Raw genomic sequence first — 14,327 nt, 5'->3', positions numbered from 1 at the left:
CTGTCTGTTCGTACCAGCCTGATGCCCGAGCCAAACTCAGCACCGGCTGTCGTTTGAATAGAAGCGGCGGGCGCCAAACGAGCAACTGATGCTGTTCCACGGTCGTGGCCTGATGAATTCTGGCTGGCTCCGAGGTTGAGCTTTCCTGCAGGTAAGTTTTGGGGGGTGGAAGGCCAAGCCAAGCGGGATTGATCCTGGGCTGGCAGCAACCCACAGCATTTTAGTGGAGCCAGGAGGAGCACTGCTCCTTCAGTCTCTGGGGAAAAAAAGTTTTGTCTTTTTTTGAGCAGTCCCTTTTAAGGATCGTTGGTTTAGGCCACTTGAGACCTGAAACAACTAGGCAGAGCTTGTACCTAAATTCAGCATAGCATCCCGATTTGCATAGAAAAGTAACCCCTCGCCTGTCTCAGTCAGACAAGCTGCTCATCTGTTTATAGACTTGCCTGAATATGACATCACTGACGCCTCGAACGCCAGTGGGATGTTTGAGGTGACCTGGTCCCGTCCCCCATTTATCTCTTTTTTTTCCGCTACCGATTTTCAACTGGCCGCCCGTGTTTCAGGCGCAAAGCGGATGGCCACGAGTTAAATTTCTCCCTCAACATCTTATTCTATACATGATCATGGGAAACTCTAAGCTCTAATCAGTGGTAATAAATGAGTTGTGACCTTCCAAAATTAATTATTCAAGTGTGTTTGTACAGCAGTTAATATGCAGCTAAAGAAGCCTTGTATTCAGATATCCTCAAGCACAATTAACTCTCATCATGCTGACCTTAGTATGGACACACCCACTATAACCTGCTGAACGAACAAAACTTCTACATGGACCCACCCACTATAAGCTGTGCGTAATATGCATTAACAACTCATTTATACGGTGAAGCTCCTTCCAGTATGTTTCTATATGTAAAAGTTGTAGTTTAACATCCCTGTTTAAGGAAAGCCTTACAGTTCCAAATTTCTGTTGGTTGAAGACCATAGAACATGTTTGTCAACAAAATACTTCAGCCCAACTTGAACTTCATAGTCCCCTTGCTATGAACAGTGCATAGAATTGTAACAAAATCGTTGGTATAGCCAACTTGGTGGAACACTAGAGGTTCATCATTCCACCAGGCTGGTGTTGACCATGGTGATTTGACTGAAACCCGTGCTGCTTTATTTGCAGGTATGTGAAACATTTGGAGTGCTACATTCTGGTTCATTGTGTGGCGATGGCTGAGGGAGGCGTGGAGGAGGAGGTAATCAACCTTTCCATGTACCAGGGAGATTCCCATAGTGGTAAGTACTGCAATAGCACAGCAATGTCACCATTTTGTGCCTTCAGTTATAGTTTTCCTGTGTTTTTGAATGACGGCAAAGATAATGTACAAGCAAAAGCTCTCTTTGCATCATGTTTTCACACCATTAAGGATGTAAGACTTAAATGGTCCTCCAACGTGGCCACCATTCCAGTTTTTGTATCTGTGCAGTTTCTTGTTGAGAATATTTCAGGAAGCAAGCAGTTTCAATCAAACCCAATTACATTTACCAGATTCGCATAGAAGACACTTTGCATTCACCACTTAACCATCAAGAAGTGCAAATGGATTTAGCTGTTCTATAAAATAGACTACATACGCAGCTCCATAAGCAGGGATAAGTTGGAATTCATGCAAATTTTGTATTCTTGTAATATGAGTGATTGCATTTGGAGGCTTAAGTGACAAAATAGTTCCCTGAAGATTATTAAAGTAACAATTTAAGTTGGGTACTTGGAAGCTAAGGTTATGTTAGAGAAATGTTTCTGTAATGTAATCATTTGTTTAGCTTTGGCTCCCAGCTGATGAGATATCCTGTTCGAAAATGTTAAGAAGGTGGGAGTGTTAATTGGGAGGTCAGCCCCTTATGGTGGGCTTTAAAATCTTGTATCTTTTTGTTTTAATATTTAAGTTCTTTGCGCTATTTTTTAGATGAAAACGTGAGTGTAGCTATTATAGAGACCTGTTTTAGAAATGTTCTTTTAAGTATAACTCTTCTCCATTAGAAGTATTTCATCATCCCCTTCTTGACTGGAGAAATCTAATTGGTGAAATCAAGTACATCTCAAATGCATCTACCTCATTTTCTTTTATCTATTCTGTTCAGATTGATATTTCCCCCTGACCCTAACCTTTCCAACTATCATGACTTTGTGTGTGAGTACCATATTGCGTTTATGTTCTTACTGAACAATCTTACAAGCACAAATGTGCTGCATATTTTAGTACCTCTATTAAAATTTATATTTTGTGAATTTTTGTTCTCATGGATGGATGGATCCTGGAGCTGTGAATTAAACATTTTTCCTATTTTGGGCACCCAGTGTTAAAGCTGAGTACCCCCAGCTAAGATGTCTCCTGGGCTAAATGAAGAATAAAGCTACTTGTATTCTGCTTTTGTGGTGGATCCGAACCCCAACTTTAGAAGAACCCTCCGCTTACAGGGCTCGTGAGATTTTTCAATATTCTGCACTGATCATTTTTAGAGGCTCCTTGGTGACATTACAAATTATGGCCTTTTTGTTCTTTTGGGCCTTCATCCAGTAAGAATGGGATTGAACATGCCAAAACTTAGTTCACATAGCCCCTTATTGCTGGCAAAAAGAGGAGGCTTTCAGCACACTAACCTGGGATTGGTTCAATCAGGTAAAACAAAGGCAAATTATGCCACCCAGTTTCCCCCTCCTTGTAGCTTGTTGACCCCATTGCATGCTAGCTTTATAATATTTTAAAACAGTACATCGAGCTGAGACTTTCTGATCTGTCACACTTCTGTCACATTCAACTTTGTGTCACACTTCAAAGAAAATTGTGAAGGAACTCTCTAGGAACACACAATACAATCAGGTTGTCCGTAATTCACATTTGTACAAACTCGCACAGAGTTTACATAACAGGAACAGCCTCTTAATTGACCGCTGCATGAACCTAGTGCTTGATTAACAGCAATTAGACTTTATAGCGTTAAAGGGACATGTAACTACACTTTAGCGGAAGAATACATTGGGGCTAATTTTCCTGACTTTTGACCTGAGGGAACAGTCATTTCCCCTGAGGCAAAGGTTAGGAAAAAAGAGGTGTGGAGACTTGTTACACTGGGGGGGTGTGGTGGGGGTAGGGGGTGAAGAGAGCTGGGTATGTCTGTAATGCAAATGAGACAAGAAGAGGCATTCCCAGTTTCTCACCCCTTCCTCCCAAAGTTGGGAGAAGGCAGTCATTCGACACCAGATTCAAGATAAGTGGAACCTTTTGAGTGACTTTGAAACAACATTTTTTTTAAAAAAGGAAGAGGCAGAGTTGTGAGCTGTGGCCTGCTTCCCACAGCTATCTGTCGGCTGTTTTCTACCCTAAATGAAGAGCTCCAACCAAGTGGCAGAGTATAACTCTCAAAGTGGACCATGTCGCTTTGCACAAGCATTTTCAAAGCACAATTGTACTTCAGACTCCCCTTTTGTGTTTTGATGTGGCGGGGAGAGTGGGATGAATATCACTACGTTTGTTTTATAATTAGCAGCAAGACTAGCCATTCGTTGAGCGTGTCAGGGTTTGCTGTTTCAGCCTTTCTCCCACCCAGTCTAACGATGGAAAAAGACTAACAGCGGTAAAACCTGGAAAAGTCAGCATTGCTTTGAAGGCAGCTGATTTTTTTTTTTGTATAAAACAACTAAACAGAGTAAAACATGAAATTACATTTTGAAAGGAAAAGCAATGCAACTAATGAACTTGTGATCGATAATAAATAACAATTGTGCAAACATGCTTTGTTATACAGAACCAGCCCTTCGGTCTCACCAGCCTCTGCTCCAGGCCTCAGCTAGGGGAATCTCACCTGCCCCTAGCTTCAGCCTCGGGGAAGTGTCCCTACTCCATCCAAGCTGTACTCTGGTATCATGTCCTCCTCCATTCCTGCCCTGCTTCCACTTTTCTAACTGTTCCACTTCTTTGTTTTCTCTATCCAACTGCTCCGGCCCACGGTCTATATCACAATCTAGCTGTGGGCAACACTATTATGAGGGCTAAAAAGTCTTCAGTAAATGTTGTATATTTTTTTTTGCATCCAAGTGATAAGTTCTCCAATTTGTGTTCCAGTGTGGAGAGACCCTCGCAATACTCCAGTCATCACCATCTCTGATGACTCTGATTCAGATGATGATCCACCAGTTGTGGCCATTGAGAATCGACTGGCAGAAGATCAAGATGTTGTACTCATTGAGGTATTATGCTTTGTTTTTCTGCCTTCTATTGTAGGGAAACAGATTTACACAAGGTAAGCGCTCTTAGAAGCTGTGTGAAGATGCTTCAGTCAGGTGGTAGGAAATGGGTCATTAATGAGTTTACAGTGTCAGTTGGGGAGACCAGGCAATTGATCACAGGAAGCGAAAAATCAAAGGCTATACTTTTAGTGGTGACTGAAAATAAATAGAAAATGATGTCTCCTCTTTTATTTGGAATATGCATTATTTCAGCTTATTTCTACTTTGATACATGGTGAATACTTCTTTCTGTCTGTTTGCGGTACAGTTGTATGAGCTATTGTAAATGCATAAATAATTTGCCGCAACATCTGTGTTGAATAATCATTTGAAGTCAGCTGATCATCCCCATTCAGCCTGAATATTTGACTTCCGTTTGTTTAATAAAATGGAATTGGTCAGAGAAAGAATGTACTTATACACTTATGAAAACTTGTATAATCTGTAATTCAATCATCCCACAGATTTTGGGTTATTTTTATTACATTCTTGCATATCCCAGCCTTTCATCTGTAATGGACGTCATGCATAGCAACTCTTCTGGTATTTGCTACCTATCGACCTATCTGGAGTATCTTCTTATCAAATAGAAAATCATTTTGACAAATCACTTCATATTTTTATTAAATATTTTATAGCAGATGTCCCATTTAGAAAACAGAAATTTCCTAATCACGGTTGGCAAGTTATAAGAGACAAAATACAGAAAGAGCAACATAGTGTAATCTTCAACCTTTCTAATTCCTTCGTTCACTTTAACCCAGTTTGTAATGTCCATCTTTCAGCTTTAAAATTTATAATGTTCAATGCTTCCTACATTGACAAGAATGGTGTTTTCCCTTCCCGTCCCTCTCCCCACCCCCCCCCCCCCCACTCCCCTTCCCGGCTCACAATCTCACTACTTCCTATTTAAAATTGCAACATGTTGTGGCAAACTAAGACTAGGGACTAGTTTCTTTTGTTCCACTTATGTCAACTAGGAACAGGGTTGTGACAACCTAACCTAATTTTGCTTTAGACCATTACAGCCAGACAGAAGGCTTTCATCTTATGGACTAATTAAAAAAGCTTTTCCAGTTAGGTAACCAGTGAAAAGCGCAATGTAAAACATAGTTGACTCCCACTAGTTAGATTTGGTTAGATTTCCTTTGCCCCTCCGTTGGCAGCCGTGCCTTCAGCTGTTTAGGCCCTAAACTCTGGAATTCCCTCCCTAAATCTCTGCGCTTCTCTACCTCTCTCTTCCTTTAAGAAGCTCCTTAAAACCTACCTCTTTGACCAACGTTTTGGTCATTTATCCTAATATCTCCGTATGTGGCTGTGTCAAATCTTGTCAAAGAATGCTGCTGTGAAGCACCTTGGGATGTTTTACTACTTTAAAGGCGCTACATAAATGCAAGTTGTAATTGGGAGGTAGGAGACAGAGAGTAGAGATAAAGTGGATGAACTCTGACGGGATCTGACAAGTGATGTTTGCCAGGGATCTGTTCTGGGGCCTCAACTTTTCACCATATTTATTAATGACTTGGATGAAGGAATAGAGAGCTGTATATCCAAGTTTGCAAACGACACTAAGTTAGGAGGCACAGTAAGTAGTGCAGATGGGAGCAGGAAGTTGCAAAGGGACATAGATAGATTAAGTGAGTTGGCAAAACTGTGGCAAATAGGGAAGTGTAACTCATCCACTAAGAAAGACAAATCGGGGTATTTCTTAAGTGGTGAGAAAGTACGGAGGAGCATAGAGATTTGGGTGTCCATGTACACATCACTAAAAGCTAATGAACAGGTACAAAAAGTGATCAAAAAGGCTAATGGAATGTTGGTCTTCATCTCACACTGGAAAACAAAGGGGAGGAAGTTATGGTTCAGTTGTATCGAGCCTTCGCTAGACACCATCTGGAGTACTGCATTCGTTTCTGGGCACTGCACCTCAGGAAGGATATATTGGCCTTGGAGGGGGTGCAGCACATATTCACCAAAATGATACTGGGGTTAAAGGGTTAAATTTTGAGGCCATGTTGCCTAAACATTGAATTATTGAATGGTTACAGTACAGAAGGAGGCTATTTGGCCCGTCGAGCCTGTGGCGGTGCTTTGCAAGTGCAATCCAGCTAGTCCTACTCCCCTGCCCTGCAAATTTTTTTTTCCTTCAAGTACTTATCCAATTCCCTTTTGAAAGCCACGATTGAATCCGTCTCCACCATCCTTTCAGGCAGTGCATTCCAGATCATATCCGCTCGGCTTGTATTTTTTTGGGTGTAGAAGATTTGAGGGGTAATTAAATCAAGGTGTTCAAAATTATAAATTGATTTGATACAGTAGATAAGAATCAATTTCCTCTGGTGAGTGAATTCAGAACAAGAGGCCATAATCTTAAAATTAGAGCTAGGCCATTTCGGAGTGAAATCAGGAAGCACTTCTCCACACAAAGGGTAGTAGAAATCTGGAACTCTCTTTTCCCCCCCCAAAAGGCTGTGGATGCTGGATCAATTGTAGCTTTCAAGATTGAGACTCTTGCCTAACAAAAATATCAAGGGACATGGGTTAAAGGGAGGTAAATGGGATTGAGGTACAGAGCAGCCAAGATCTAATTGAATGGCAGAACAGGCTCGAGGGGCTGTATGGCTGACTCCTGCTCCTATGTTCTCTCAAGATGCTGATTGTTCCTATCACTTCTAATTGTATCGTTGTGGTTGTTTAATAGATTATCTGTCCCTCACATCTCAGCACCAAAATCAAATCACAAAGTCACACATTAATAAACCATTAAACGGGAGGGGGAGTGACAGTAGGAAGTATGATGAAATATACAGTGCAATTAAACGAATGGTTTAATTCAGTTGCAAAATTTGCATAATCAAATGTGCTAATTTAAATAAAATTGGCACAGTAGTTAATTGCAAGTCACCAGACTTTACTTGGTGCAGTTTTGTTTCTGTTCAGTGTACCATGATCCACTTGATATATTGAAGCTGTTTTAAATTACAACTTATTGATGATGGTTGAGCTGCTCTTTTTTCACAGTTTGAGCTCCATTGCTGCATTCACTATATTTGTGATGGATTTAGAAGTAGAACTGCCAAACTTCTTGCTGTTTAAATGCTTTTGTGTTTGATTAGTATAAACTCAATACAAACTGGTCAGGTTTGCAGATAGCACTCAACCAGGTGGGGCAGTTAAATCTGACGAGATGTAGCAGGAAATACAAAATGATTGAGACAAAATATGTAAATGAGAAGGATAGTGGCAGAAAAAATGCAATACAGACAATTGAATCTTCACTCTACTGATCATTTCAAAGTCATATCCAAGTTTGCATTTGGCTTGCGTTTCTGAAGAAGGTTGTGTGATAGCCGAAGTTCTTTGTTGGAGGGAAGAAGAGAAATATATGGCCCAGAATTTGCTCTGGGCTTCTCCCATTACACCACCCCAACTTTGGCAGCAATTCGGTGGGAACCCTGTTTACATCCGTAAACAAGATTGGCATCATAACTTCTGAGGTTTCAGCTGCACAGCAGGAGCAAGGAAATTACCCCTCCTATATATTTAGATATTTGGTGATTACCTTTTTCAGACTTATTTTTAACGACCTCTCTTTTGTTAAATCCCTTCCAGACCCCAGTGAGACAAATTCGACCTCCTATCATTATCCGACCTGCATCTGGATGGCAAAACATGCAACAAGAAGAACTACCAAGGGAAAACCACAGAGCCAATGGAAACTTTCAGGAGGAGAGGAGGAGCATCTTGGTGGCTCAACGTAGACTTATGTCGGATATTGTTGAGGTAAAAGTAGAACCTGATGAAGCCCATCCTCAACTGGCCACCGTAAACCAGGAGGCTGCCCCAGATGAACAGCACCATATTGAGCAAAGGAACGAAGAACAAAATTGGGTGGACCCTGGAGCAGCTGCCGTTCCGAATGAGGACGTGCAGGCTCCAGTAGTCCAAGCGAATGAAATTGAGCTACTGGGCATTCCACATTTTCCAGCACAAGAAGCACCAGTGAATCTGGTGAGGGAGCAAGATCCTGTGTTACCTCAGCCGGATATTTTACAGGAAGCTGTAAGAGAAGAGATTCAGCCAATTGATAATGGACAAGTTGGCCAGGTGCACCAAGGGGAAGACTTATTAGATAATGCAATAATGGACTTGGAGAACCTTGAGGATGCTGCTGATGAAGGCAAAGAAATCTTAAGGTCACTTGTGAAGGAAACAGTAAGTGCTTGTCATCATATGTTATGAATCCCTGCTAGCTTAGTGTATTTAACATTAAGTTTGAATGTTCAACAAGCTAACTTACTGCACAATTCCCAATGGATTTCTGTTATGTGGAGTAGAAAGAGTCATATCTCAAAGAAGTACTTTCTTGATTTCGGTCAGGTTTTTGATAAGGTTCACTTTGTACCTGAGAGCAAGTAATTCAGTGCACAATACATCAAACTTCAATGTAAACAGAGTTGTTAAACAAGAACATTGTTGAACATGTGATGCAAATTTTAATATAATTGCAAAGCAGAAAGCTTTACTGTGATGGTATCGGGTGAATTTTGGTTGTGGACAAACTTCAAACTTTTCTGCTTGATTTTGACTGGCCTCATGAATATTATCTGTTGAAAATGAAAGTTGTGTTTTTGAGCTGTTGTTTATTCATCCAGACTTTTGCAGGGGATCACTGTTTGCCATGTCTTTGGAACCATACCAGGGATGCTGGCAATAATAGTCTTCTATAGAAAAATATAAGCTGGTCCCACCTATCTTGAAGCTGTTATAGTGGTTGTGTTTTCCTTGGAACTCTGTGTTGACAGACTGTGCCATGGACAGATCTTTTTAATTTCAGCTGTCTTCATGCAATGCAGGCTACTTGAAGTATGAGTGGTCACATTAGAAATTCCTTGCAATGAACTCTTGCCTTTTCATTTTGCAATCTAAGTGTAAATTCTGTTGTAAAGATAGAACTTGCATTTAGAAAGTGCCTTATCAGGAGGTCTCAGAAACATCACATACTTTAAAGTACAGCCCTGTTAGGGAAGTGCAGCTCTTTTGCACACAGCGAGGCTGCACAAGCAGCAAGCAGTAAGATTAATGACCAGTTAATGTTTATTTGTGTTGATTGAGAGAAGATAATTGGCTGGGACATGAGGGACGTTCCCTGCTCCCTTCAGAAAGTGTCATGGGATCTTTGTCCATCTGAACCTGTAAGACCAGGACTCTTGGTCAGCAACTTCTGAATGGTGGGACCTCTGACAATGCTGCACTCCTTCCACTGAAGTGTCAGCCTAGATTATATGCTGAAGTACTGGAGTGGGGTTTGAACCCCAAACTTCTGACTTGGGAAACAGTGCTATCAACTGAGCCAAGGTGATACCTCCATGCCTGTTTCTATATCCTAAACTGTGATAACTCTGGGGAAATCTAACATTTCATCAAATAGTGCTTTCCAGTTAACTTTGTATTTGATCAAATCGGAGAATTACAATAGTCAATTATGTTTATTTACTTGATTTTAGTACTCCTTGTATCTGTGTAATAAGTTCCACTTTTCCTTGTTCATGTGTGATGGTTAAGTTACGTTAGGGTGGACAGCACTATTGTCTAAATGCTTCAACAGCATTTATTCGGCACCTTTTTTTTTTACCTCTTTCCCAATTTTGTTGGACTTGGATATATATGTGTTTCATGACAATTACTGTTTTCTAATCTGACTTAAAGTTCTGCCCCTGACTCAATTAATCTTAAACAGAACACATCTTGAAACTAATTTTCTACCTCACCTGTTTAAAAAACTTTCACTTTCAAAGGAATTCCAGGCAGGCTAAGAGTAGCCACAGTTTTTATCTGAACCCTTGGGAATTACTCAATACTTCATGACAGTGGTCACTGATTTAGATCGTTGTCATTCTGTACAATGTGGAATCTTTTTTATGTACCTGAAATATAAAAATCTGTGAATCGAGGGATCAATAAATATGCATTTACTCAATTCACAATTTTATTTTTACTCTAATTGGGCTAACATTCATGCTGATAACTAAGTTCAATGTGAATCTAATGGTAGATAGGAACAGGAGTAGTCATTTTTGCTATTTTATTGGCCATGGCTGCTTTATCTTTTTAATCCCAATAACTTAGCGTATTTCGTATCCTAAGTATCCATTTTTGCTTCGCACGTATGTATCGATCTCCCTTTTAAGCACCGCAGTTGATTTTGCCTCTGTGGCTTTCTGTGATAGAATATTCACAATCCTTTCTGTGAAGATGTTTTTCCCTGGTTTGACATAACAGGCTGTTTCAAATTTGGAGCTTGCCTTAGATAGTGTCTTGGATACAGTGGTGCTGGTCACTTCGGTAAGCGGTCTGAGTGTTTTACATTTGGGAGTGTGCTCGGACTGCCCAATATCTAAATATACAATTGTATAAGCTAGGGGTGTAACAGTGGTACCCCCTTATGATCTGAAGTGGATATTAGTGCCTTTTGCATGCGTCCCTATATGCACATCTCAAATCTTTCAGAAGGTGAACTGAGAAAACAATGGGTAAAATAAGGCCAGATACAAATTGTTAACTTGCTTTATTTTACATAAATGGGTGTACAGTTATTATCTTGCTCACTTAGTTCAATCATTACAAGTTGATTTCATATAGTAATACAAAATAATAATCACACTATACTTCCCCCACATCGTTGATTCTTCTTTCTGGACTTAAAATATATTCTAACTACTCTCCTACATTGTAACCTAAGTCTGGCAAAAGCCTGCCCTTGCAGCTTCTGTTTAAAAACCTGAGTGTCAGTGAGTGTTTTTGTTTTTATTCCCCTATGTTTGCAACCCAAGGGGAAGGTCTATCCAAGACAGGTTAGCGAATTGCTTATTACATAGTATTTACAGCACAGAAACAGGCCATTCGGCCCAACAGGTCTATGCCGGTATTTATGCTCCACACGGGCCTCCTCCCACTTTACTTCATCTCACTCCATCAGCATATCCTTCTAGTCCTTTCTCCTTCATGTACTTACCTAGCTTCCCCTTAAGTTATTGTTTTCAGCCATTTGAGGAAACAACTCCAAGGCCTAGTCCATTAGCATTTAAACCACCTTTGAACCACGGAGTACAATGACTTTATACAAATCCTTTCTGTGGAAAAATGGTCAAAAATTCCAGAACTCAGGTACAGACTTATCTTGAATTCTAAGATTAAGTCCCTTTGTTCTGGGTTCATCTGGAGGGAAGAGTTATTCTCTATTAACTCTGTCAATTCCCTTCATACTTCAAACATCTCAATCAGATCATTCCTTAACCTCATCATCTCCAGGGAATGTAACTTAAATTTACTCAATTTTCCCTTGTAACTCAGTCTCTTCATCCAAAGTGTCAACCTGGTGAATTACTGCATGACATTTTCCAAGGCCAATATATTCTTTCCAAGATAGACAAAACTGAACACGTTTCCAAATGAGTTGCGACCAGCGCACTAAATAATTTTAGTAGTGTTTCATTGCTTTTACATTCTAAACTCGGTTGTGATGAAGTCAGGCATCCCATTAGCCTTTTTGATGGAACTTTGCAAATGTGAGCTAGCTTTTAATAATTTTATAATAGTGTCTGTCGGTATTACAGTAACTGCCCTATAAAAGTAATTCATTGGCGGTTAAGTCTTTTGGGATGTCCTGCGGTCATGAAAGGCATTATATAAATGCAAGTTCCATCATTATTCTTTATGTGCTTGAACCCCTAAATCACTGTGGATGGTCACAGGTATCAGCCTTGGCTCGGTGGTAGCACTCTTGCCTCTGAGTCAGAAGGTTGTAGGTTCAAGCTGCACTCCAGAGACTTGAGCACATAATCTAGTTTGATACTTCAATGCAGTACTGAGGGAGTGCTGCACTGTTGGAGGTGCCGTCTTTCAGTTGAGAGGTTAAACCCCCTCGGGTGGATGGAGAAGATCCATGGCACTATTTGAATAATAGCAGGAGAGTTCTTGTGCGCTGGCCAACATTTATCCCTCATCCATTTGTAGGTCTTGCTGTGTGCAAATTGGCTGCCGCATTTCCCTCCATTACAAGTGACTATACTTCAAAAATACATAATTGGTTGCAAAGTGCTTTGGGTTGCCCAGATGTCATGAATGGATCTATAGAAATGCATGTTCATTCTTTATTTAACATCCCCCTCCCCAGTACTTCTCCATTTAGACTATATTTCCATTTGCCATCCTTCCAGCCAGAGTCTGCTACCTTGCATTTTTTTTTGTTAAACTGCATTTGGCCATTATTCCACCCACTGGCTTAATCTACCTTTTGTCCTTTTGCAATTTTTTGTTTTCTCCCTAACAATTTAGTATACCTCCTTCATAATTCACTATAACTTCTAGCTTTAGTATCATTCACAGACTTGGATATACCTCCCCCCACCCCCCCCCCGCCCCCATTCCCAAATCCAGGTTATTTATATCTGCAGTGAAATGCTGAGGCTCCAACATCAATCCCTGGGAACACTACTACTAACTCCCTTTTAGTGTTCAACCACTTCTTTTATTAATCCCATGAGGTTGCCTCCAATTCCATGTGTTTTGATTTTAGCTAGCATTTTTATGGGGGATCTTATCAAATGCTTTCTGAAAATCCAAGTATATGACTTCCATTGATCCTCTTCTCTCCACCCCTTTATTGACTCTATTAGAGAACTCTTTTAGATTAGTTATACATGACCAACCTTTCAGAAAACTCTGCCGACTCTCCGTAATCACCCTATAATTTTCCAAGCAATCACTTACTCTTGTCGGTGATGGTTTCTAGCCATTTTCCACTACTGACCTTAAACTCACTGACCTATAGAAACTTGATTTACTCCTTCCTCCTTTAATTGAATAAGAGTGTTTGCTACCTTCTCAGTCCTCTGGTACTATTATGAATCCAGTGAGCTTTGGAAGATTCTAACTAACGCATCTCCAATTTCCTCTTCAATTTTAATAGCCTTGGGTGCAAACTTTGAGTGCATAGATTTGGCCAGCTCAATCCCATTAGTTTATCCGTGTAAATTGTAGTGTTGACTTTACCTCATATTTGCCTGATTTATCTTCATATTTCTTTGATTACCATTTCAGGTACACATAGTGTGTGTTACTGAGGCACAACGATTAGTAAAGTGTTTCTTTATAGATCTCGCTTATTCTGTATAGACTGCCTCATATTTTGCACACTTAACTCCCTTTTTCATAGAAAACTTTGAAATATATATTGGGCTGCAACTGGTCATGTTGAAATACTTGTCTGACCGAGCACTTTGCAGTTAACATTGAACTATCCTGCTATGGTTTAGTGTCATGTCACATTGTAGCATTTAATAAATTATCAAAAAGACATTGCAATGCTGAGGTCTTTTATGTTATGTAGTTGTGACCTTTGTAAATGATCAATAGTGTAGAAAAAGTTTTAAACTAATATGTTAAATGCAATTTTAATACGACAGATGTAGAAAAATGCTGCTGGAATGTGGAAGTAATGTTTTAACTGAAATTAAACCATCATCCCACTCTGATTGTTTCTGCTTTGGTTTGCCAACTCAAATTTTTTAAGAACCTATAATAACACATAGTTATATCCTGACTTCTATCTACTTAATTAAAAGTCTTGTGTATAGCATGTCTCATGTTAAATCTGTTGATGGCACATTAAATCTTAGTAGAAACAAATGTCAGGCTTTTCTTTGCTCAAATAAGCAACTTAAGCATACTGATTTGCTGAAATACAGATCAGGAACTATCTTCCAGAAAAGCAACCACCTGAAAGGCTGCAACTTTAACCATTCACATCACTGCATTTATTTCTCTAAGTGGTTCCAGCCGTCATTTTTATTTCTGACCCAGCTGAATATATAGCCATCTGCATAATATTTTTAAGCTAAGATGCTGTCAGCCTGGGTTCAGTGGTAGCACTCTCGCCTCTGAGTCAGAAGGTTGTGATTTCAAGCCCTACTCCAGAGACTTGACCGCGTAATCTATGCCGATACTTCACTGCAGTACCTGCTCTGTTGGAGGTGCCGTCTTTCGGATG

At 40.1% G+C, this 14,327-nt stretch overlaps 1 protein-coding gene across 3 annotated transcripts in view; it reads left to right on the top strand.

The window, feature by feature from the left end:
• The window catches only part of rnf216 (ring finger protein 216), a 192,235-nt gene that overhangs the window by 27,582 nt on the left and 150,326 nt on the right, over positions 1-14,327 (top strand). For all 3 annotated transcript variants that reach the window (XM_068002882.1, XM_068002879.1, XM_068002880.1), the window contains 3 exons: positions 1,172-1,284; positions 4,113-4,237; positions 7,889-8,491. In XM_068002882.1, the coding sequence (XP_067858983.1) occupies positions 1,218-1,284; positions 4,113-4,237; positions 7,889-8,491 (795 nt within the window). In that variant the 5' untranslated portion in view covers positions 1,172-1,217. The remainder of the gene's footprint in view (positions 1-1,171; positions 1,285-4,112; positions 4,238-7,888; positions 8,492-14,327) is intronic.

The sequence above is a fragment of the Heptranchias perlo genome, chromosome 22, assembly GCF_035084215.1.
Source record: "Heptranchias perlo isolate sHepPer1 chromosome 22, sHepPer1.hap1, whole genome shotgun sequence".
NCBI classification, from domain to species: Eukaryota; Metazoa; Chordata; class Chondrichthyes; order Hexanchiformes; family Hexanchidae; genus Heptranchias; species Heptranchias perlo.
The sequence above is the reverse complement of the archived record's forward strand: the minus strand, read 5'-3'. Positions and strand labels throughout refer to the sequence as shown.